General features: G+C 38.1%; 2 protein-coding genes across 2 annotated transcripts in view; one reads left to right on the forward strand and one right to left on the reverse strand.

Annotated features, from left to right (window-relative positions):
- The first annotated feature begins 292 nt into the window (after positions 1-292).
- Positions 293-22,908, forward strand: part of iqgap2 (IQ motif containing GTPase activating protein 2) — a 32,922-nt gene continuing 10,306 nt past the window's right edge. The window contains exons 1-17 of the mRNA XM_079251342.1: positions 293-434; positions 4,038-4,137; positions 9,590-9,746; positions 10,094-10,171; positions 11,230-11,306; positions 12,944-13,011; positions 13,777-13,890; positions 13,978-14,156; positions 14,779-14,866; positions 15,104-15,267; positions 16,164-16,251; positions 16,548-16,711; positions 16,871-17,031; positions 17,221-17,345; positions 17,461-17,624; positions 21,475-21,565; positions 21,799-21,966. Coding sequence (XP_079107468.1) covers positions 389-434; positions 4,038-4,137; positions 9,590-9,746; positions 10,094-10,171; positions 11,230-11,306; positions 12,944-13,011; positions 13,777-13,890; positions 13,978-14,156; positions 14,779-14,866; positions 15,104-15,267; positions 16,164-16,251; positions 16,548-16,711; positions 16,871-17,031; positions 17,221-17,345; positions 17,461-17,624; positions 21,475-21,565; positions 21,799-21,966 — 2,032 coding nt within the window. The 5' untranslated portion in view covers positions 293-388. The remainder of the gene's footprint in view (positions 435-4,037; positions 4,138-9,589; positions 9,747-10,093; positions 10,172-11,229; positions 11,307-12,943; positions 13,012-13,776; positions 13,891-13,977; positions 14,157-14,778; positions 14,867-15,103; positions 15,268-16,163; positions 16,252-16,547; positions 16,712-16,870; positions 17,032-17,220; positions 17,346-17,460; positions 17,625-21,474; positions 21,566-21,798; positions 21,967-22,908) is intronic.
- Positions 18,006-19,647, reverse strand: f2rl2 (coagulation factor II (thrombin) receptor-like 2; the record flags this gene model as incomplete). The annotated part of the gene is made up of 3 exons (XM_079251165.1): positions 19,536-19,647; positions 18,386-19,188; positions 18,006-18,236 (listed from the first exon to the last, which is right to left on the reverse strand). Exons 1-3 carry the CDS (start codon positions 19,597-19,599, stop codon positions 18,006-18,008), a joined length of 1,098 nt encoding a protein of 365 aa, XP_079107291.1. The 5' UTR covers positions 19,600-19,647.

A 22,908-nucleotide genomic window follows, 5' to 3' on the forward strand; every position in this document is an offset into this window, starting at 1 on the left:
AAAAATAAATAGTTTACTTATCCTAAAGTGAAATTACACCCCGCCACCTTTTAGCCAGCAGGTGGTGCAAGGTGCTGCAGCTACACCTACTGTCCCGTCAATCACTTCTGGGCAGAGGCAAGATAAAGCCAAGCAGGAGCATTTTGTTCAAAAGACAAGCTAAACTCCTGCTCACCATGGAGTTTGTTTACTGCAAGTCACAGCGGGCACTTTGGTGAAACTTCTGGAGACTGTTTCGCCCAGTTTTCGGCATCCCCACCCATTTCCACACACCAGTTACTTCATTCATGTCCATCCTGTGAGGAGCGGCTCGCTGCTGAAACGTTAGCTTACTGGCTGAAGTTATTTCCAGTTCAGACGACTTTAGAAGTGGAGGAAGCGAGGCAGGATGTACCATGAAGAAACCACAACGTTACCGAAGCCACGTTATGGAAGTAAGTTACATATTTTCTGACAGGTCTTATACATTTAATGGCGTTGACTCCTGACTTCACGAAGCCACGCGGTAGAATAAAGTTAGCAAAAGGCGAAGTGACAGGCATGTGTGATGAGCAGCAGGTGGTTCAACTCCACCTGGCTCCAGTTTGCTGCAGGTGACTTGCCAGTCTCTAACATCACGACACAGGAATGAAAGTGCTGAAAACAGAAAATGTTAATGATAACACCATATCCAAGACATTAAGATTAAGCCACCTTTAAAATGTTAATATTATTTTCCCAATGTGCCCCTAAATGCACCACTGTGATTTTTTTCCATTCATGTTTGACACGAGCAGACAGCATATCAGCATAGCTGCACAGGAGGCCTTTTCTCATAGGTTAAACATTAACTTTACATTTCTGTTCTTTTGAGAAACCGACTGTGTCAATAAGGTGTAACTGAATTAACCAACAACATTTTTATTTTAGAAGAAAAGTGAATATTAATAATAATGATTAAAAAAAAAAAAAAAAAAAAAACCAACAACCTGCAAGTAGAGTTGTCCTGTAGGTGTCTTGTCACTGACCTACATCTGTGGGCAAAGTACAACTTAGTTCCACCAATCAGTTTTGAACCAGTGCTGTTTTTGTGTGCTTAATTGTTTTGTTTGTTTTGCTTGACTTATTGATCAACTCATACTACTGTGGTTCAACAGGGAATCTGCATGACATTAGGTGGTTATAAGTGCAGCAAACTTCTAACATTAATTTGCCTTTTAAATGTTTAAAACAGTTCACATTTTTCACAAGTTAACCCTGCTTTGCATATGTTTTAATTTGCATGTCAGTGTGGGAATGATGTAATTTAATGACACCCAACCTGTAGTTTGTGCTTTAGCCGATGGAGTGAACAAATTGTGTATTAATTTATTTCCCATCTGTTCCCTGATAAAGTCATAACAGAGAAACCCCTATCTATAGCCAAACAAAAGCATGAGTCATAATGACAGTGACTACAGCCCTGGACCAGTGATCCTGTGACACACAAAAGCAACAAACTCATCCTGATAGTTAAATATATCACTTGGTGCAAGAGTGCAGACAGGCTCTTCCAGGAAGTGGGCGAGTGAGTAAGTAAAGCTTATTTGTAATGGCTGTGCTGGGGCTGCTGCAACTGCCTCAGAGCATAGCATCCAAATAAATTTTCATCCAAGTCATCTACACAGCTGGGTCACTTAATTGTAGTTGCATAGCTGGACAATACGCTCATGTGGGTGTTAACATGTTACAGCCAAATGCTGGGATGATTGTGTGCATCTGCTTGTTTTGCCTCATTTGTGAGTGTCAAACTTCTAGCCAGACTTAGTGAACAGATGTCTATGCAGGTGCAGAGAATTTAGGAGTGCCCTTCAGAGGTTAATAAGATTCAGGTTATCCCAGTTAATTTTATTTTTCCACATATAAACATGCTTTAATGTTTATTGTGATATGGGAAAAAATAACTATATGAACTTATAGCAACTTATTACAACAGCCAGCAACCCTGGTGTATTTACATTTTATAAATGTCTTCATTTACGTCATTTAGGGTGGTGGCTTAAATAAGGGGTGGGGGAGTCTGTGTTGTCATTTTTCTGTGTAAGCCTATACTCCTTTTGGAGAAGGCTCTTTTCCTAAATTCCACCCATGGGTCTGAGATGTCTCTTCACTCAGCCATAAATAAAGAGATTTTACTGGATTAAAGTGGGGGTAAGGTGCATCTGGGGGGAGGAGTTCTCATTAAGCTGCAGGTATAGGTCAACAGAAGTCACTTGTTAGTTAGGCACCCCATGTGGAGCCTTGACAACTTCTCATGCAGGGGTTTAGCCTGATTCTATGAGTCATCTGCATGAAGTATTGCTGCTGACTGTTTACACACAGAAGATGTAAAGAGTTTTCAAAACCTTATTAAAAGGTCTTCATATTGAGGATTTTAAAAATTGAGAACGTTGCATGTGACTAAAATATCCACTATTCTCCATATTTACTTGCCAGATGGAAGCCTCTTTTTTGACAAAGAAGAACTTTCATGCCTGACTGTGATTTGCAAAAAATCTTCTAACAGTAGAAAACTGTGACAAAAGTTGGGACTTTTATGTTGTATGTTTAGCAAAAAAAAAAAAAAATTCAAAAGACCACCGTAACTACAGTGAGACGTGGCAGTTGCAGTATCATGCTTTGATATTGCGTTTCATCACCTTAAATTGAGAGATTAGTCAAAGGAATTATGAGGTTTCAAATGCCTGTCACCTGCTGCCAAATCTTCAGGCGTCTGCTTGAAAACTGAAGCAGATTTTTTACCTTTTAACATGACAATGACCCCAGTAATACATGCAGGTCAGCAAAACAATAGTTTCATGTAAAATAAATGAAAGTTTCTAGCTCAGCCCAAGCCCAGTCAGAAAAAATCTAATGGACAGATTTGGAGAGTGTTTAGGAGAAGTGAGCAGCTAATGCCAAGCCAAGGAGCACCCTGCTGATGGACTCCAAGAAAACCAAATGTTGTCATTAAATTTAAAAGGTGTTTCAATAAAGTTTTAGTTTAAAGGTGTGCACACTTATGCAACAAGTGCATTGTATTTTTTTATTTTATTTTATCTTTTAACCCCCAAAACAGATGCTTTCAGTTAAATTTCACATGTTAAAGATCACATTGAAGGTGGGAAAAGTTTTTAAGTGGTTTATTGTAGTTTCATTTTTTGTCACATAACATGACACTGAACAGGAGTGTTCAGGGAATATAAACCAAGTAGAGCTCTTCGATCCAAAGACTAGGGTTAACTAGTCCAGACCAGAGTCCAGACTGAACATGAAGAAGTGGCATTTAGTTGTTATGCTGCAAACAAGTGGGACAAACAGCCAGTGGAGATTACTCTTACCAAGTGTAGACAATTTTAAATCCAGGTTAAAAACATTTCTTTTCTCATGTGCCTATGCATGAAATCTGCACAGCAACTTTGAATGAATTTAGCTTTTAAATATTTTAATAGAATTTATGATTTCATTGTGATTTTGCTATTTGTGTTGTCTTCTATGCTTTTTTTTAAAAAATTTTTTTAATTTTTTTTTTTTTACACCATCTGCAGTGCTTTTAAAGTTTCATGTAAAGCACTTTGAATTATCTTGTACATGAAAGGTGCTATACAAATAAACTTGCCTTGCCTTTTTATATCTACTATAAATCTGCTTGTCGAGGTAAATGTTTAGACCTTGTGATTTGCTTGTATTTTACAGCCTCTTCAGTGTTTGACAAGATTGGAAAGTTATTTAATTTAAAAGGTTCTGCATTATTCAAAGTTTCATTATTTAATCTATTTAAAAACCTCTCATTTTCTTAGAGATTGAGTCCTATAGACTAAATTAAAAAAGAAACTAGCTGAATATCTTGTTATGAATCGTGTGGAGTTTGATTTTCAGTCTCTCTTTCGTATTAACGTAACTGTATGGATAGAAAACACATGCATGCATGGTGTGTATTAAAATCTAGCTGAATTTGTTTAGCTTGAATAAAACAGCCTCTAGTACTGGTCAAAGAATAAAAAAAATTAAATGATTTTATTATTGCTTGCTTCAACCAGCCATTCAGGATGATGAAAGGCTGTCCGCGGAGGAGATGGATGAGAGGAGGCGACAGAACATCGCTTATGAGTATCTTTGTCACCTGGAGGAGGCCAAAAGGTAAGATGGGCAGGGATCAGGAGAATAAAGTTTACCACATTTGTTTAAAGGATTTGCTTTATCAAGACTCTGCTGATAAGAAATATTCTAGTTATGCTCTTCTGTTGGTTTGCTCTTTAATAACATTAAATATCTTAATTTTAAGCTTTAAGTGTGTTTGGTTATTGCTGCAGGGAGTAGTTGAGTGAAGGCACAGAGATGACTACAAGCGTAAGAGAATCCACCAATATACAAATAAACTGTTTGTAGCTTGAAACTGTGATGGCGGCTGAAGGCACATTTGTTCAGTTATGATAAAAGTCTAAACTCTCGTAAGAACTGACCAGATGGAAGAGTAGCTCTTTGTTCACTATGGCCTTTAAATGTACATAACCAAAATAATTAAAGGGGAAAACTCTGATTTCTACAAGATTTTTGTCCCAAAAGTAGTTTCTGAATTAGTTTGTGAAGAAGCATAAATGTAGCAAATCTCTGAAGTTCCTGCACATAGTTTAAACTAAACCACTTCCTGTCTTCTTCTCAAAGACATCCTACTGCACAGGGCGGAAGAGGAAGTGCGATCGTAGCTCTTCCAACACTCAGCATTTGAGGCACCTCCGCCTAGTTGCACAGTGATTACTTTCTGGGATTAATTATTTATGCCCCCATACATGCATGCTTCTGCCTGGACTTCTGCTGTTATCCTTTAAACTTTTCTCAGATTATTGTTTGACAAGTGCACATGCACTTTGACTCCTTGTTGACTGAATCTGGCTACATTATCTGCTTATGTCACAGGATAGTAGGGGTTTACAAGGACTAAAGTGGAAAGATTCAGATGTTCATCATAATCACTAAGATTATGCGACTTTTTATAGTGTTTTGTTAAAAACGCGTGAAAGGTTATCATAGTATGAAACAGACTGTTTAGGGGAAATAAGCTATTGTGAAATACCAATGTTAACCTTGATAAGACCACTTAAATTTAATAAACTCTCTGTTTGGGGAAAAAAACGCATCCTGTTATTTCACTATGGGTCTACTTGCTTTCTATAACGCCTGTCAAATGAGGAAAGGAGCTTCTTTTCTGTGAAATGCGTCAAGTTAGATTAGGATTAAAAAGGACCTGTAATGAGGCTGTAAGCCACAAAGAACATGGGATTAGGTTCTGGTCCAAGGAGTCAGAGGCCTTTACTATGAAGCTGGATTTCTACTTGGCAAGGTATTGCCATGCAACATTTACTGACCTGTAGATTAGCTTGGAGAAAGTGAGGAAATAAAATGTTCTGATACCAGGAAGGCTCAGAGGACATGCAAATATATTTTCTCTATTGTGTATGTCTCAGTATTGCAGGCTGGTTACTTCAGTGCCCTGGCTCTCTTTTTCTGATGCAGTTTCATTTGTAATATGAGCAGAATGCGGTTTTGTAATATTTTATTGAAAAATGACAGCAGTCATTTATTCTACAAACGTGATGTCTGATAAAGTCATGTTTGACAACATTTGTTGTTTTGATTTTGGTTTAGTTGCGTGTAAAATGACTGAAATGGGGCATCACATGAGCAGCTCATGAGCTACAGCTCTGTTGGACAGAGTAGTGTGCTCTTGCCTCCAGCAATCATCTGCTAATATTCTTCTGGAAACTTTAGTCATCGTTTGTCCACCACCTCGATACATTTAACACGAGTGGCTTGTTTTAAGAAATATCTGGATTAGGTTGGTAAATTACGATAATGGAGCTAAATTGTTAGCAAGTCTACAGCTCACCTTATTCTTGACAAAAACTAAGCCAAAAGCAGCATTTGGAATGAGAAAAATGCACATTCCTGCATGGCTTTGCAGGGTAAACAGTCTTTGGATTTTTCTATCTTGTTTGAGAAAAGTTAATATAAGTATTTCCAGTCTGTGTGTTGCTCAACTCTAAGTTGTCTCATACAAAGTGTTTTAAATATATATCCACTGGATAAAACAAAGATGAGACATTTTATGTTTAAAACATCAAATCCACGATCGGCTGACTTTATAATTGTGTCTGACCATCATAACGCAGGAGCACAAGAGGAAATGGTGCTCTTATGTTACATTTAGTCTGATACAGAATTATTGAAATGTTTAGTGCTTTCCATGTATCTACCGTGACCTGCTTTGTACTTATGAGGCATGAGATGTATGTATTTAAATTTTTTCAGCAATATTTGCATTGAAAATCATAACAACTTTGTTTTTATGAGAAAAGATATACCAAGCAATATATAGTAGTACACAAGTTAAGAGTGTAAGCAGCAGCAGCAGCTTGCTTGGTCGATAGAGGCAAACAAGCACTTTGCTGGCTGATTTCCTGCTGGTATGATATGTGAAAATGAATAATTAGTTTGCTTGAATCTGATGTTGTGAGACAGAAGATTTCTTAAAGATCTTCGATCACTAACTTTTGTCTTCGGATAGCTGTTAGTTGGCGGACACACCCTCCAACAAAACACACAGGCTCATCCACAGAGTTCTCTAGACTTTGTCCCCTTACTACACAGTAGAGCTGATGATTTATATTTGTAGTGGTTTTTGGCAGGAAAACTTATTTTTTCCTTTGTCTTTATTTTGTACAGGTCTGCCCCTTCGCAGACTGAGCCTAACTTGCTGCGTCTGGGGTTTATCCATGCAGGTGCACATGCTGATAGGGGTGGGTGATCTGGTAGAAACACCACAGGACAAACTCCCAGCAAGATGACTTTACTTCATGTAGTCACATGATTAGTTGTTCATTTGGTTGCTTGGATACAGAAAAAACCTGTACTGCAGCTCAAGGCTGAAGGTACAATTGTCTTCTTCATTCTTTTTTTTTTTTTTTTTAATCTAAAAGTTATGACAGGAAGTGGTGGACTCTTGAGATGCCAGCCTGCTAACTGTATGCTTTGTCTGCCAAGCTGTGTTTAGTTCAGAAACCAAAGTTCCTCTTTGCTCTGCATCCAGATAGAGTTGTCCTAATTTAGTCACAAACTACTGTGCTGGACTCTGTTTAAAGTAGAAAAGTTTGGAAAAGCTAAATTATTGACACAGTCTGTATGAAAAGGAGATCAAATGGAGGTTTTCACTTGATACAAAATCGTCATATTGCTCAGCCCCTAGGCGTACAAGCTGAACCCATGACCAGCGTGACAAAACTCCATGACACAAGCTTCCAAATGACATTGTGTATAGAAAGGCATACTGGTGCTGAAAATGAGAGGTTAGTTTGCTAATTTGTTGAAGGTGGAATAGACTTGTTGTTCAGAAAGCTGTGTTTTGTTTAGCACAGTGTGTCGCATGTTGGACAATGACAGGATGGCCCTTTTCACAGAGACGTAAACAGGAGTGCTAGCCTGTACAGCTTCAGGAGACAAATCCTCTATTGTTTTAAGTACAGGAAGTTAAGTTTCACAGGAGAGCTATGCAGCCGATGCAGGATGTTCCTTTGCTCCATTTTTTTAATGTAACAAAGAGTTTTGCTCCTTTATTTTGGACTTTCATTTGTGCTTGCTCTGCAACAAAATTTTACAACTGTGGAAGACAAAAAAGATTAAGTGATGTATTTTTGTTTGCATTAATTTTTAACACATCGGTAAAACATCGTCAGGTTCATAGCCAGTAAGTGCCAAATGGGCTCTTGCCAGTTTTGTGTGGTTATTGAAGCTTCACTGGTTTGTAATTACCAACAATTTTATCTACTTAATTAAAAGGTAAACAATGTGATTGTTGAAATGTAACTGTTGATCATAATCCTACAAATTTGGACTTCAAATATTAAACTAATCTTGAGCTTTAAGCTTTGGGAAGAGAAAATGCCTGTAACATCCAAGTACAACAATCAAGAGCAGTGGTTGGCTTAACTGGCAATGGAAATGGTTTATTCTTCAAAGTGTGCCTCTTACACACTCCGCTGGGTGCTCTGGAAGTGTATGATGTGCTCTAATGTGCTGACACATGTTATGCCAGATTTCATCCTGACTGGATCCTTTGAGCGCCCACATGGATTTAATTAATGTAAACAAGGCGTCATCTGTGTGCATGTGGGAGGAAGGTTGTATTGTGATTGTTGCTTAAACTGAAGGGAGGCAGAGTGTGTTGGCATGGTTGAAAGTCAGGCAACATAAGCAAACTAAACTACAATGAATTGTGTGTTTCATTTTCAACAGAGTACATTTAGTTGCAAGTTAAAGAACAAAACTACAATAACTCAGAGGTGCAACTACAACAGTATATATGATGTCAGCTGTAGGCAGAAAGATAATGTGTAACAGACGCACACACACCACAATGATTCACCACACAAATCATTCGCTAGTTCTCTGGAAAGGGTTTTCCTCATGTCTCTGGGGAATAGTCTGGCAGACACTGCAGCCCTGAGCTCTCTGTTAAACCTTTCAAAGGGAAATGACATCAGTTTGAGATGAGGTCAACACGCAAACACTCTGTGTATTCCATATCCATTAGTTTTAAGATTTCTTTGATCATCTGATAATGATTTGTTTTTCCTAATAACAAATGATTCATTTTCACAAATGAAACTCCTCAAATTTTATAGAATTGTTTAGTTTTGTTTACAGACTAAACAGAATACTATTCTACAGTCCTTTAGCAGACGCTTTTATCCAAAGCGACTTGCATAGGAGGTGTAAAGTAGTGTTAAATGAGTGTGATCAGCGCTAATTTCTCTTATTAATTCACTTGACAAGTATCAGTAAATTTAATGAACAGCCTGCCAGTGTCTGCGGCTCTCTTTCTAAAGCACGCTGGATTTTAAATGTGTGTGGGCTGTAACAATACTTATTTCCCTCACACCAACAGACCATTTCAGTGTTCTGTTAGCCATGGTATGATAACTGTGTGGCTGGATACGGGTAGCCTTGTGATTGCTGTGGACAGTGAATCAGTGTAACCAGTGATTTTATGTTACAGTTCTCTGGTGGGCAAGTTAAGGAGATGATGACTTTAACTTTACACTAGTTGAATATCTACATAAGAGTTTATCCTGTAGTTAGGTCTATCAATATATATTTTATGCATTGTTGAGCTATTTCACCTCTTCCAGTATGAGGAAGGGTAGCAGGTGAAGGAAAATTCAATATTGACATGCTGGCTGCCGCAGGCATTCAGCCACCAAATATCTGCGCTCTGCTCTGTGCAGATATCGGATAGCAAACAATGGACTAGTAGCTACAGCAGTGTTACAACGAAGTCAGTGAATCTTATGCTCCAATGATTTTCTGAAAAAAGAAAAAAAAATGCTACTGAGCTCTGACTGTATGATTTGTTGAGCAGTTTCCTCCTCTATTTTCACCTTGTCTGTTTTTTTGTTTTTTTTTTAAATGACATTTTTCAGTAAAAAAACAGTTAAGTGGGAAGAGATTAGGATAGATATGATAGAATATAATATTAAACTTAAAATATGCATATGAAAATCCCCTGCCCTGTCATGGTTTATTTATGTACTTCCAGGTGGATGGAAGCCTGCTTAGAAGAGGATTTGCCCCCTACCACGGAGCTTGAGGAGGGGCTTCGGAATGGCGTTTATCTTGGAAAACTTGCCAATTTTTTTGCCCCCAAAATGGTGTCTGAGAAAAGAATCTATGACAGAGATCAGGCGCGATATAAGGTAAATCTTTGTAACACATTTGGATGTTTCAGTCAGACTGTCAGAAACCTCTCAGTCCTGTCAGGCACTTCCTGACAGTTAAACAGTTTTAGATAGGAAAAGGGTGCTGTGGCAAGTTTTTTTTTTTCTATTTCTTTATTTTCGGAAAGAGAAAAAAACATCACACTTTAAAAAGAATAAAAAGTCACAGTCAAAATATTTGATGCTGGTTTGAAGAGTCATTATAGGCTCTATAGATATCAGGGCATATCGCTTACTAGACATATTATCAAGGCTATTATGCAGGGCTTTTTTCCTTGTACTTCTAAATTATGTGGCTACACATGTCTTTATTTCTATATTTCCAGAGCAAAGGACTGCACTTCAGACACACTGACAACACAGTACAATGGCTCCGAGCCATGGAGTCAGTGGGTCTCCCCAAGGTAAGAGGATTTAATAACCATCAGCGATAAATGCACTTATGAACACCGATATCATGCAGATACTCTTGAGCTTGCCTCCATGGAAAGCTGTTTTTATATATATATATATGTGTGTGTGTGTGTGTGTGTGTGTGTGTGTGGGTGTGTGTGTGTGTGGGGGGGGGGGGGGGGTGGAATGATAAATCTACAGAATTAATAAATATTCCATAAATACAAAATAACTAAAATGTACATCACTGACACTTATTTATTTATGTATTACCTCTGGATCTAAAAAAATGCTAATGATACAATGTGCACACCTTTATTTTGTAGTACAAAATAAAAATGTGCACATCTTTTTTACTCTTTTTGTTTTGAGTTCTTATGTTCAAATGAGATTACATGGTTATCTGCCTGGGTTTGGCTGCAGTGCAGAAAAACCATGTGCTTAACCCCAAACATTTTAATCATTGTCTACCACTAGTTTGAACATTAATAATCTAAAATAAAAGGGAATAATGGTGATAACTCTTATTAAAGTAAAGATCAAATTATCAACGGATCAGATTAGCATCAAAATTCTCTGTAAAACACCACATTGAGAGCTCAGAGTTGTCCATTTTTCATTGACATATTTTTATTCTTAACAGGCATAACTAAACAATCAGCTTTTGATGTGTATGTTATCTTATACATATTAATTTAATTCAACTGAATTCAACTTTATTTGTATAGCGCCACATCACAACAATGTTGTCACAGGACACTTCACATACACGAATCAACATACACATCATTTCAAGCCTTTTATTAGATAAAAGAATCTTCCATTCCATTTTACATTTTACATCCTAAAAGTGAAACTGAAAAGATGTTATTTCTCCTGTGCAACCACGTGTCTGAACAATATTCAGTTCTAAAAGGAAGAAGTCTAAAAGTTCTGATATGGAGCACAAGAAATGTGGAGAAAATGATCTGTGTTAAATACTGTTACCATATTAAATTGCAGCAGAAAAGAGTAAAAATAACAAAAAATGAATTACTGTTACTATTACTGTTTTGGTTTCTTCTTGCAGATATTTTATCCTGAAACAACAGACGTGTATGATCGCAAAAACATGCCTAAAGTGGTGTATTGTATACACGCTTTGAGGTAAGACTGAAACTATTCAAGAAAAGATGTGATTTTTGTCTTCATTGTTTTTATGTATTTTACTCCTCTGAAAGCAAACTTGCTCACTTATTTCACTGATAATGATCTTTTGTTCATGCAATGGCTTAATATCGTGTTGTAGCACCCTGTAGGTGCTACACATGGATGTTGAGCAATTTTACCTTCCTGGATAAGAATATAAATGTAAACAGATATTGTTAGATCACCTAAAACCATTAAGCAGATTAAAATATTTTTAATAACGTTTCAGATTCTCAGCATGCAGTTTTACTCTGCATCTAACTTATATTCAGTTAATTTTTTCCTCACCAGTGACTGACAACACTAACATTTATTTAGTCTTCAGTTCATGATTTTTCTGACAGCCTATGTGTTAAATAATGGTCGTCTTATACAGCTATGAACAAGGAATGCTAATATGTCAAAAGCAGAAATGATACTCAGTAAGTGACATGAAACTCTGTCAAGCTCTGAAAGGATTTCTTGTCAACCATACTTTTTATAATTTGTGTAAAATAGGTTGTGCCATACATAGGAAGCTAATGGGGCAATAATTTAAGTTACTGGGCTCAGTTGCCTTATAATATTCTAATTAAAATGGATAAGAGTCAAGAGTTTAATTCAGTTTGTGAAAATATGTTCAGTGAAAGTCTACTGTCACACTGCATGCACCGAGTAGTGCATTTTTCTCTTTACCCCTGCAGTCATTCAAACACAGATTTGGGAAGTGGCTATTTGAGATGGTTGGATTGTTTTCTTTGTAGTGTTTCAGTCGGGTCCTGGGAGAATTTGTTTCCTTCCCTCCTTATGCACACACGTGCACTTCCTTCCTGCCGGTCCAGCTCAAGTCCCACAAGCTCCCAGTAAATACTTTGCCTGCCTGGAAAATAAGCGCGTGGAGATGCTGAAGCAATTTGTTATAGTTGAAAACTGAACACAGAAGTGATGGAATAGCATACTTGTACACCTTGAGACTCTGTCCCTTGTGGTATTTAAAGATGTACCAGAGGAAACTCAAAATCAAACTGCTTGTTCTGTCTGATAGGTGGTTGCTTAAGCTCGTCAGGTGATTGTTTATAACCCCTGCTCCCTGTAATCAGCCACCTTCATTAACCCTAGTCAGCTGTTACTATGTCAATATCTCAGACTGAATCAGCTGCCTGAACACCAAAACATTATCTGTCTGAATAAGCAAAATTTGGATGGCTGTTTGAAGCCTCTGTGTCCCCCAGGACAGAGTGCATCCTATGTTTACTTACATACTGTGACCAAAGGGTAGAACAACCAGCAGCTACACAACTACAACCTCTTTCATTCAGAGCTGTGCTGATGGCAGACCTTCCCTAAATATCTATAATTCATTGCTACTTATCAGGTACCTGTGGGAAGATGAAAGTTTTATGAAGTTTCCAACCACCTGCCTAGTGAATGAATTGCATTGTGGACTGGGTCTGCTGGCTGCTGGCCGCTGGTGCACAGTGTAATCTGATCCAATACTGCTCCCCTGTGGTGAAAGGAAGCATGTTTTAGGAGCAATAACAAACACAAGGGAGGGCAAAAGAAAAAGAAAGAATTATTACATTATTTTCATGAACGTTCTGTATGATTTATTACAGCTTGTATTTGTATAAATTGGGAGTTGCACCACAAATCCAGGACCTGCTGGGAAAAGTGGACTTTACAGGTAACTGTGGGAATCGGCTTATCTTGACAACTGTGTTCACTAAAGCATGAAGGTTATAGAAAAACACAAAGCACAGAAAGCATAAGAAGCATGTTTTCATAAATTGGAGTGAATCTAAGAATTAAAACTACCATGGAGTATGTCTACATGAGTATGTAAATGCTCCAAAGTGTATATTTTATATTTATCTGTGAGAGCTACTTTAATTTGAACAACTTTTTGGAGATGGTAATCATTTAAATTGACATTTACACCTTTTTTTTTTTTTTTAATTAATAGGTTATATTATCCCTTCTTATTTTCCTAAACATATGTATTCCTCTAAATACAAAAAACTACTAAGGATTGATTTAAACAGAAGTGCTTCACCCTGCAAAGGCTTTCAAACAACTGTTAAAATGAGCAATTTTAACAGTTTTTATTGTTTTTCTGAGTATATGTGTTCATAATATAATCTCTCATTTACAGTAAGTCCAAATAGATTGACTATTTAACATGTGTTTAGTGTGTTGAACACATCTGGCATCTGTACTTTTAACACCTGACTGTTTTATGTTTTATAAAAGCTTAAAAGAGATACAGATGCAGATACATTTATTTTTTTTTCTTCCAAGAAAAGAAACAAAAACTTTAGTCTGTTCTGAGAATATTTCACTGCAAAAAGGCCTAATAAAAACTGTACAGTGAACATAAATGTAACATTTCCTATAATTACCTGACATGCTGTTTTATTTTCTCTTGTATTAATATACGTTTGACTTCCAGAGGAGGAGATCAGTAACATGAGGGTTGAGCTGGACAAGTATGGCATTCAGGTGCCAGCTTTTAGTAAAATTGGAGGTATCTTGACCAATGAGCTCTCAGTGGATGAAGCTGCTTGTAAGTTTTGCTCTGTATGATGAATTTGAATAAATTTTATTAAAGTTTTTTTTAGGACATTAACATGTTTCCATACATTTATTTTAGTGCATGCTGCTGTGATTGCCATTAACGATGCTATTGACAGAGGTCTGGCATCTGAGACACTGCGAGCCATGAACAATCCTAATGCAATGCTGAGGAACACCCAGGACACTCTAGCACAAGACTACCAGGACAAACTAAACCAGGCCAAGGCTCGGAAGCAGAATCAGGCCTCCGGGAGGGTGAGAAGTTCAACCTCTGTGCATTTTTCTATATGAAACTGATTGCTGTTGTGTTTACAGCTCCAGCTTGTAATGTGCTACTAGATGAAGCAGTGAGCAGACAAATAAATCTGATTTTATTTATTTATTTGTTTTAATCTAGTTTTACCTAGTTTAGTGATTAGTAATCCCATTTTTGTTGACTCCAAACAGATGGTAGCTATCAGGCAACAGAAATCACAAATCAGCAACATGAAATATTGCAGACCATTGAAAATTGGATTTTAAAAAAATCAAAGAATAAAAACTTTACTTGCGCCGGTGTGTTTTTTGACTGGAGTATTACAAATCCAGAGTACTGGCTGTACTGTCTGTACTGCCTCACTCCACCAGTCCTGCCAGCACATTCCAGTCCCTGCAGTGTCAGCTGTATTTACCACAGTAACCCTCCACACTGTCCGGCATCTCTCCTCCCACTCCCTTTAGAAATACCGTACTGTACAAACAGGGACCTTTCACCACATATGTGAAATGTATTAAATGAAAAACTAATCGATGTATGTTTGAGCAGTGAAACAATAAGTCTTCTTTATACAATGGTTGTTATTTAAAACAATGTTTTCTATTTGTCTCCTTCTGTTAGCGGTCCTCAGTTGCTACTGAAGAAAGAGATGTTTATGAGGAGCTACTGACTCAACAGGAAATCCAGAGCTGCATTGACATAGTCAACTGTAAGAATTTTACCACAAAACCTTTTCATGTGATATTCTCACAACACTGCTGTGCACCTTATACTATTTTTTTTGTAAAGAAATCATCACATAATTTCTGTTTTTATTTTTATCTTTAGACAAGTTTCTGTCTTGATGAAAGAAATTCCATTCGTTTAGCTTGTTTTAGCTTTAATATTAAATGAAATGTAACTTCTGTACCACTCAGCAGAGCTTGTCTCTGTTTTCTGTCCACAGTCCAGGCAGCGGTAAGACAAGTGAATCAAGCAGTGTCAACTCAAGATGAAGCCTCTTTGTTGGCTGCACTTAGACTTGAAGCTCTGGCCTTGTTGGGTGTTGAAGAGACAAACAGTCGCTGGTACCTGGAACATTTTTCCACCTACTGCCAACATAAATCTAAGGTATAGTAAGGGAGAGCATGCTCATCTGTTACCAGCTTACTGCACGGAAAGTCAGGAGATCTTTTTTCTTTTCAGAGTGCTAGTTTATTATTTTTTACTCCATCTGCTGAAGATGTACAGATATTCATTGAAATTAGTTTTACAATGAATACATTGGTTAATCTTGTAACAACAGTGTTCTTGGAAACTTGGAGCAGACATTCATGTAGATGTTTTGATGCATTTATCTTATTTAAATGTTATTTCAGATCAAACACAATACCCATGACAGCATATCTTCCATACATTAGCATCTTCCAAAGTTTAGGGTGTTGTGTATATCCTGTACACTTTGCCACTTCTTGGGGAACACAGTAATCTCAGGCCAGACCTAAACACATCAACTGTATATAAACAGCACATTGTGGTTGTGGGCTAATGCTGTGTATAATCTGTGTCAGTTAGAATAAATAATAGGGGAGACTGGGGACAGTTGCAACAGGGATGGTTGCAACATGTTATTTTTCTCCAGTTACAAACGTCACAAACAAGATAGTGTGATGACACTCACACTGCACATACTTAGTTGGATGTGTTGGGTTATGATGCTGCATTAATCAGCCTACTTAATGGAGTGGACTGGTATAAACTTTGGAAACAAGTAAACATGTTCAGGCCCCCAAATGACTTATGTTTTATATGCAATAGGTAAATCATCTTAATTTAGAAAAGATTGCTAAATTTTATAGCAGCCAGTTATACAACTGCTTTTTTATAGAACTGCATTTGTTGTGCTTTCATTGGTCAGCATATAAACATATGACTTCTTTACCTTCCCACAACCTGGATGAAAGGATGATGAATTTTACAGTTGTTTTATCTTTGTCCTACCAAACTTTCAAATCTTTTTCTTGCAGGATGGAGGAAAGGCTTTTATGCTGGACAAAGAACAGATTCAGAGAATTGTCAGCTCTTGCAATGATTTTGCTGAAGCAGAGAAACGAAGTAAGTTGTAATTGTAACTTACCATGCAAATATGTTCATGCTTCTTAGTGACAAATTAAAAAATTACTTAAATACTTACTTACATAGTTTCTTTATTGACAAGAAAATGGGGCATCGTTGGCTCCAAACAAATACAGTTATTGGTAAAGATTCCCGCCAGATTTCCCACAAGCATTTCTACATGTACTTTTCCAATAAAGATGGAAAAAATATTTTCACACTATGTATGACTCCAGGGTTTCTTTTTATGCCTCTCATTAATCATTTATGTATAAAATTGCTCATTTTCTCTACAGAACTGGAAGCAGTTGCACGGATCAATACAGCCATCCGTCTAGGCAACGCTTTGGAGACATCAGAGGAGCTGATGAACCCTGAAGCTCAGCTGCCAATTGTCTACCAGACTGCTGCCAACCTCTACCAGACTGAGCTTTTCAGTTTGCAGCTACAAGGATCACGGGTTAGACTGCGTGTTTTAGATTTTAGCTCCAGGGACATATACTTGATGAGATTGCTACGCTTACTGCTGTGTGTTTTGCAGATATGATATACAGTATATTGCAACCAAATGTAAGTGTCTGATCATGTGTCTGATCCAGAACTTTAATATGTTTATCAGTCTGGACTGAGTCATGAAGAGCTGAGTGTAGCTGTGGAGATGCTGTCAGCAGTAGCAGTGCTGAATGAGGTGCTGGACACCAAAGACCCACAGGCTGTGATTGAGCAGCTAACAGACTCTGCTTTGGGCTTTACCAACATAGAGCATGACAGCGTCAACAGGTAAGATGGCTACAGCATAGGTGGCTGTGCCCTGCAGCAATATAACAAAAGGAGCTTCATATTTTGCTTTTTTGTTTAGTTGTTTATACATAAAATAATCACCAGACTCATATACTACTTTGGAGTTGCTACATGGATTCTTACAAGCCTGCCTTTACATCGACATATATAGATTTGTTTTTTTCGTAGGTATGCAGACATGCTCATCAAAGAGCGAGCTGAGTCTCTTGCCAAAGGCCAAGAGTTTCTCACTTGGAATGATGTACAGAAGTGTATTGACATCGTCAATGTTCAGGTCCATGAAGAGCATGAATGTAAGGAAATCATGCAGGTTTTTCACTGTGGTCTACATGTCATCATGCACTTTGTCCTGTGCAGCTGATATTTTTTATTTAATTCTATTAAATTAACATAGTTAATGTTTTCCAGGCATCATAGCCATAGCTGAGATCAACGAGGCTCTTAACTCTGGTGATCATCAGCTGACACTGGCAGCACTGCTTCTGCCTACAGCCAAGCTGACGGGAGTGAATCCAGCCACAGCCAAGCACTACCATGATGTCCTACACCACACTAAACAACTTCTCTGCCAGGTAAACAACGTTGTTCTTTAATTTGTTTTGGTGCAAATTATTCAGTAACTATTATAACACACTCAACTGTATATCTTATTCTTAGTTGTATTGGCTTATGTGCTGCATCTCTTATTCCTCATTTTTTATATCAATCAAATTTGCTTCATCACAGTTCAGGAAAAATTCAAACTTGGAATGATCAGAGTTGATTCCTACAAAGATATTATGTTCTGTATATATATTTTTATTTCATTTCTCTGATACTACATCTGTATTTTTGCTCAGTGTACACGATAAGCTTTTATAATCACAGTTTGTGTGTTACACTCTTAGATTATTTATGCCAACAGCATTGTGGTGCTGTATTGGATCTGGCGCACAGAAGACTGTCCTTTTGTCCTAATAGATGACAGGAAGTTGTAGGCTTCTTGTCTCCCTGTTGGGTCTTAACATTGCTCTGGGAAGACGTTTTCTCATGTTGTCTTTTTTTCCCCCCCATTTTCCTTGTGTTTGAACATCCAGAGTCATGTTGTAACTGCTGGTCTTTGAGGTATCCCATGGGGGGAGATGAATTGTAGTTCTGAACATGCAGTCTTGGAAATGAGTAGGCACAGGAAGGGATCCAGACAACTGTGAAAACAGCAGAGACACACTGCTAATCTATAGTATCCATACAGTCTGTCATCTCCAGTAGATAGCAGGCGAATGTAGTGGATAATATGCAGGATGCCACTGGGCAAAAAACACAGCAGAAAGATGATGAAAACCAGAGTGCTGACCTTGATGAATGGTGTCCAGTCAGAAGCACTTTGTCCCAGGTGGTAAACCACTGCCACGTGGGCATAGATGCAAATCATGAAGGGCAGAACGAAGCCAAAAATAACCAAAATCAGCCTGAACAGCACCAGTGGTGAGTGGGACTTTTCCTCCAGGGGGAGAACATCGTGACAGGTGGTGATTCCTAGCTGGGTAACCTGGTAGCTCTGCCTGACCAGGAGCTCCGGTAACACTGCCGCTCCAAACAGAAACCACACCACCAAACATGTCCACAATGCCAGGGAAGTTTTAGCCGTTCGTCTGTACAAAAAAGGTTTGACTACAGCCAGATACCGCTTAAGGCTGATGCATGCTATAGTCTGAGCAGAACTGTAAACATTCCCGTAAAACAAAGCTGTAGTAAGTCGGCAGGAGATTTCTCCAAATATCCAGTTGTTTCTGTTGAAATGATAGTGTACCCGCAGTGCAAGAGACAGCAGGAGCAACAAGTCAGACAAGGCCAGGTTCAGGTAGAGAACTAGTGTAGAGAATGACTTTGCTCTGAGTCGGACTCTGAGGAAGGCTAGGATGTAAGCATTGGAGGGAATGCCCACAAGCATGGCAAGGATGTATGATGACGGGATCACCCAGGTACTGATGATTCCTGTGGTGTAGGCTGTCGCTGGGTCCTCTGGGCCCACATCCAGATGAGGGTCGGTACTGGGATGGAGGAGGCCAGACTGTGTGTTATTGAATTTGTTTACTGACCCCCTGAAGGTTTTTGGACCCAGTATCTGAGGACCGTTTTCGGTCCCGCTTCTGTTTCCTATAGAAAAGGCATATTTTAACAAAAATACAGTTCTGACAGTTTTTTTTTTTTTTTTTTTTTTTTTTTTTTTAAAATCTAAAGATTTACAAAAATATCATTCATTCATTCATTTAAACACATGTAAGTGCCCGTTTGTTAGTATTTGTAATTATAGTATCCTTTGTTGGCTTTATAACTTAATTAAATCCTAATTGCATCTAAATTAATTAGGTTTTTTTTTAATGACCCAGTGTATTTATTACAAAATTGCTCAATATTTAAAGCATTAAATGTGTAATTCTCAATGTCATTTTAAAAACCAAACGTATCTATGTGGTAATTAATCCACATTTTAGTTAACTTACCAGCATCCTGACTGGTCTGCATGGCCATCAAACATAGAAGTAATCCTGGCACAGCATCAGCCATTCCCCATTCAGATTATCTTCACAGCAGCTTTTAAATGTTTCTTGTCATAGCCGCTCTTGGTGTTGTTTCTTCTAATAGTTTCTTCTTTTCCCACCTGTAATATTTGCTGCGTTGCATCTCTGCTGCGCTGTGTGAGAACATGAAATGTGAGCCACAGCTCGGCTTCCCGTTCGTATGTGGGATATTTCTCTGCATACGGTTCAGTGAGCATGTTTCCTGTTCAGGCCTGAAAACTAAATTCCCATGTGCCTGCGTCAACTTCCCCTTTGACTCACCAGTGGGGGGAGGGTTGCTCCATAGTTCAACAGCTGGTATTTATAAACTGTAATTATGAATATTTTTGATTTGGTTCTGACATTAAGAGGTTTTATGTACTGTTAAAGTGTGATTGTCATCTTTATCAACTTGTTGATGGAACTGAGAGGTCACTGCTGAAATAAATGCTTTAACTAGTTGTTCTGCTTTGTTTGAAAATTATTTTTTTTATAAAAATGTCTTCACTGAAATAAAATTGCACACCAACAACTATGATTTTTTTTTATTCCCATAACTGTGATTTACTGTGTTGCTCTTTAAATTCTTTCAAAATAAGTTTATTAAATGCAGATATAAACTAAGATACTTATTTTAGACTTCTCACTGTTTATATTTGTGACTTCCTTCCTGATGCCTTTAGTCAAACACCCCCCACCACAGATCTCTAAAATTAGCCTGAGAACAAGAACAGCCATCAAGCTGGGTAAACAGGGTTTTGTAAGCTGATTTGAAGTTACATTGTGAGGATCAGCAGTTATTTTATAACGGTATATATATATTTTTCTTTCCTTAGATCCGACCAGTAGACACAGATACCGTTTACTGTAATCTGCAGCTTCTGCAGTTTAGTGTAATTGATATAAAATGCTAATGCTGTAGAACCAAATACGACTGCATGTGCTAAACAAAAATCATGACAATATCTTCATAGAAAGCTTTCATGATTCACACAAGCACCACAGCAGGATTTTCTGTTTATTAAATGTTAAACTGAAGCACTTTTATTTTTTGGCTTTTAACACTGCATGAGTTGTGTGGTCCTCTGGGTCTTTTACTTGTTTTATTAGTTTTTTGTTATTTTATAAGGTATTTATTATTTTAAGTTGTTTCACCTTTTCTTATTATTTTAATGACATTTTATTTTTATTTTGTGATATTTTACTTTGTGCAGCACTTTGGAGACGTTCTGTTTTTTGTTTTTTTTCCTCTAAGTTGTGCTTTAAAAATCAAGCGGATTGGATTAAACTGAAACCAATTCATAAATTTCTGTAATTTGATGTCATGTTAGATCGGTGTGGTTTAACATTTTTGTAGCATATGTATTGTGATAGGTTTAGACTGCTGAGGGACATTTCCTGATACACTGAGCTTCTTTCTTTTTCTCTTTATCTCTTTCTTTTACCCCCCCCATAACAGTGTTGCATCATTAACATGTATGTCTCCTGTCTCAGCAGGTCTCCCTGGCCGGGAGTAGCAGTTCCTGTTGTCTGTTGTCTTTCTGTCCTCTTCCCCCCACACAGCAGAGGCAGATGGCTGCCTGTCCTGAGCCGGGTTCTGCCGGAGGTTTCCTTCCTGTTAAAAGGGAGTTTTTTCCTTCCCACTGTTGCCAGTGTGCTTGCTCAGGATGGGAGATTGAGTTGGACTCAACTCAATCTGTTGGTTTCCTTATATAGGCTGTTATGAATTGGCCTTCATTATGTTTTCCCCTCTGTCTGTAAAGCGTCTTGAGATGGCATTGCCGTGATTTGACGCTATATAAATAAAGTTGAATTGAATTGAATTGAATTGATCTCTTTCTTCTGAAAAGAGAAGTAATGCTGTGTTTTCACCTGGCTATAGAGCTCTGGTGATGAATCCACAGTGCTGTGGCTGGACCAGATCCAAGGGGCCATACATGCAACCAATCAGGATGAAGAGGACGCTCTCACATGTACATACTCTTTATGCTCATTCATATTTGGATTACCTTGTTTGATGTCAAAATGAACAAAAGCAATACTTGACTAACCTTTTGACAAACAGCTAAATTTAATTGTAAATACTCAGACAAAAATGTAAATATTTCTACTAGAAAACTGAGTTTTGACCCTTAGCAGACATGCATATGAAGTCCCACAGTGCCGTTTTGACTCCACATCATCTTTGTCTTGTTTTCCATGCTAGTGTCTGGAGCAGTGGCTCATATTAACAGGATGGTAGCTGAGGGGGACCCCCAGACCACCTTGCAGTCTTTGCAGGATCCCCGTGCAGGACTGAGAGCAGTGCTCCCTGAATGTGCTGACGCATACCAGGTTGAATTGGCGCAGAAGCAAACAAGCAGTGCTGCTGCAGGTAACTGGACTTAGAAGCATCACTAAACTCTTCAACAGACCAAAGGTCTTTTCTACATTAACTAAAGCCACATTCACAGCAGCCCTTATAATTGAATCCTAGTGTTTGCTCAGAACATTTGCTTCATTTGGAGCATTGTGAGGGGGGCAAACAAACTGTCATTTGGATCAAAGCAGCAAACTCTTATCCGCCTACAAATTCAGGTCTCGGCCCTCAGGTGAACCAAATATAAGAAGTGGACTGCAAAGAGGATTGTGGGTAAACATCACAACAAAACATGGCTCTCAGGTGTGTGTGGCCATTCTGCGTTGGGCGGTCCAGGCTTTGTGCTCTGTGTTTGCTACTGGTTGTCTGGTACTTGGGGCGCTCTTGGTTCTCCCCTGATCCTTGGAGAGGTGCGGCTGTTTTTACATGATCACTCAGCACAATCCGCCCCAAATATTTAGTACACACACACACATATCTGCACACTTATGCCCTTGCACATAGACACACTCATATGGTTGCTGCTTTTTTTTGTTCATCGCAATACGGCAGCCAGTTCATCATTCTGCTGTCATGACGCTGGACACAACAGGACAGGTTATTTAAAAAAGAAAAAAAAAAAAAAAAATGAAGCACTTAAACATCTGAGATTGTAATGAATGAACTATTCCAGTTGAAAATCTTCATTCATTGCATACTGGAATGTGTTGAAAAGAAAATGAAAAAGAATTATAAAAATTAAAATCATTAGCCAATGGAGACCTGAATTCAAAATCATACTTAAACTAAGTAGAAAATCGGATCACAGGATGACCCAGCTGCTGTGGAAATTTCTCTAGACTGTTCAGAATGAGGGTTCACTTGTGTTTGTGGGCTCCATGTGTCTATATGATCTCTCCTGGTTCTTGTCATCCTGCAGGAGACGGACAGCCTGGAGGTGGAGGCAGAGGAGGTTTC

The sequence above is a fragment of the Telmatherina bonti genome (genome assembly GCF_933228915.1).
Source record: "Telmatherina bonti genome assembly, chromosome: 13".
In the NCBI taxonomy this organism is placed as follows: domain Eukaryota; kingdom Metazoa; phylum Chordata; class Actinopteri; order Atheriniformes; family Telmatherinidae; genus Telmatherina; species Telmatherina bonti.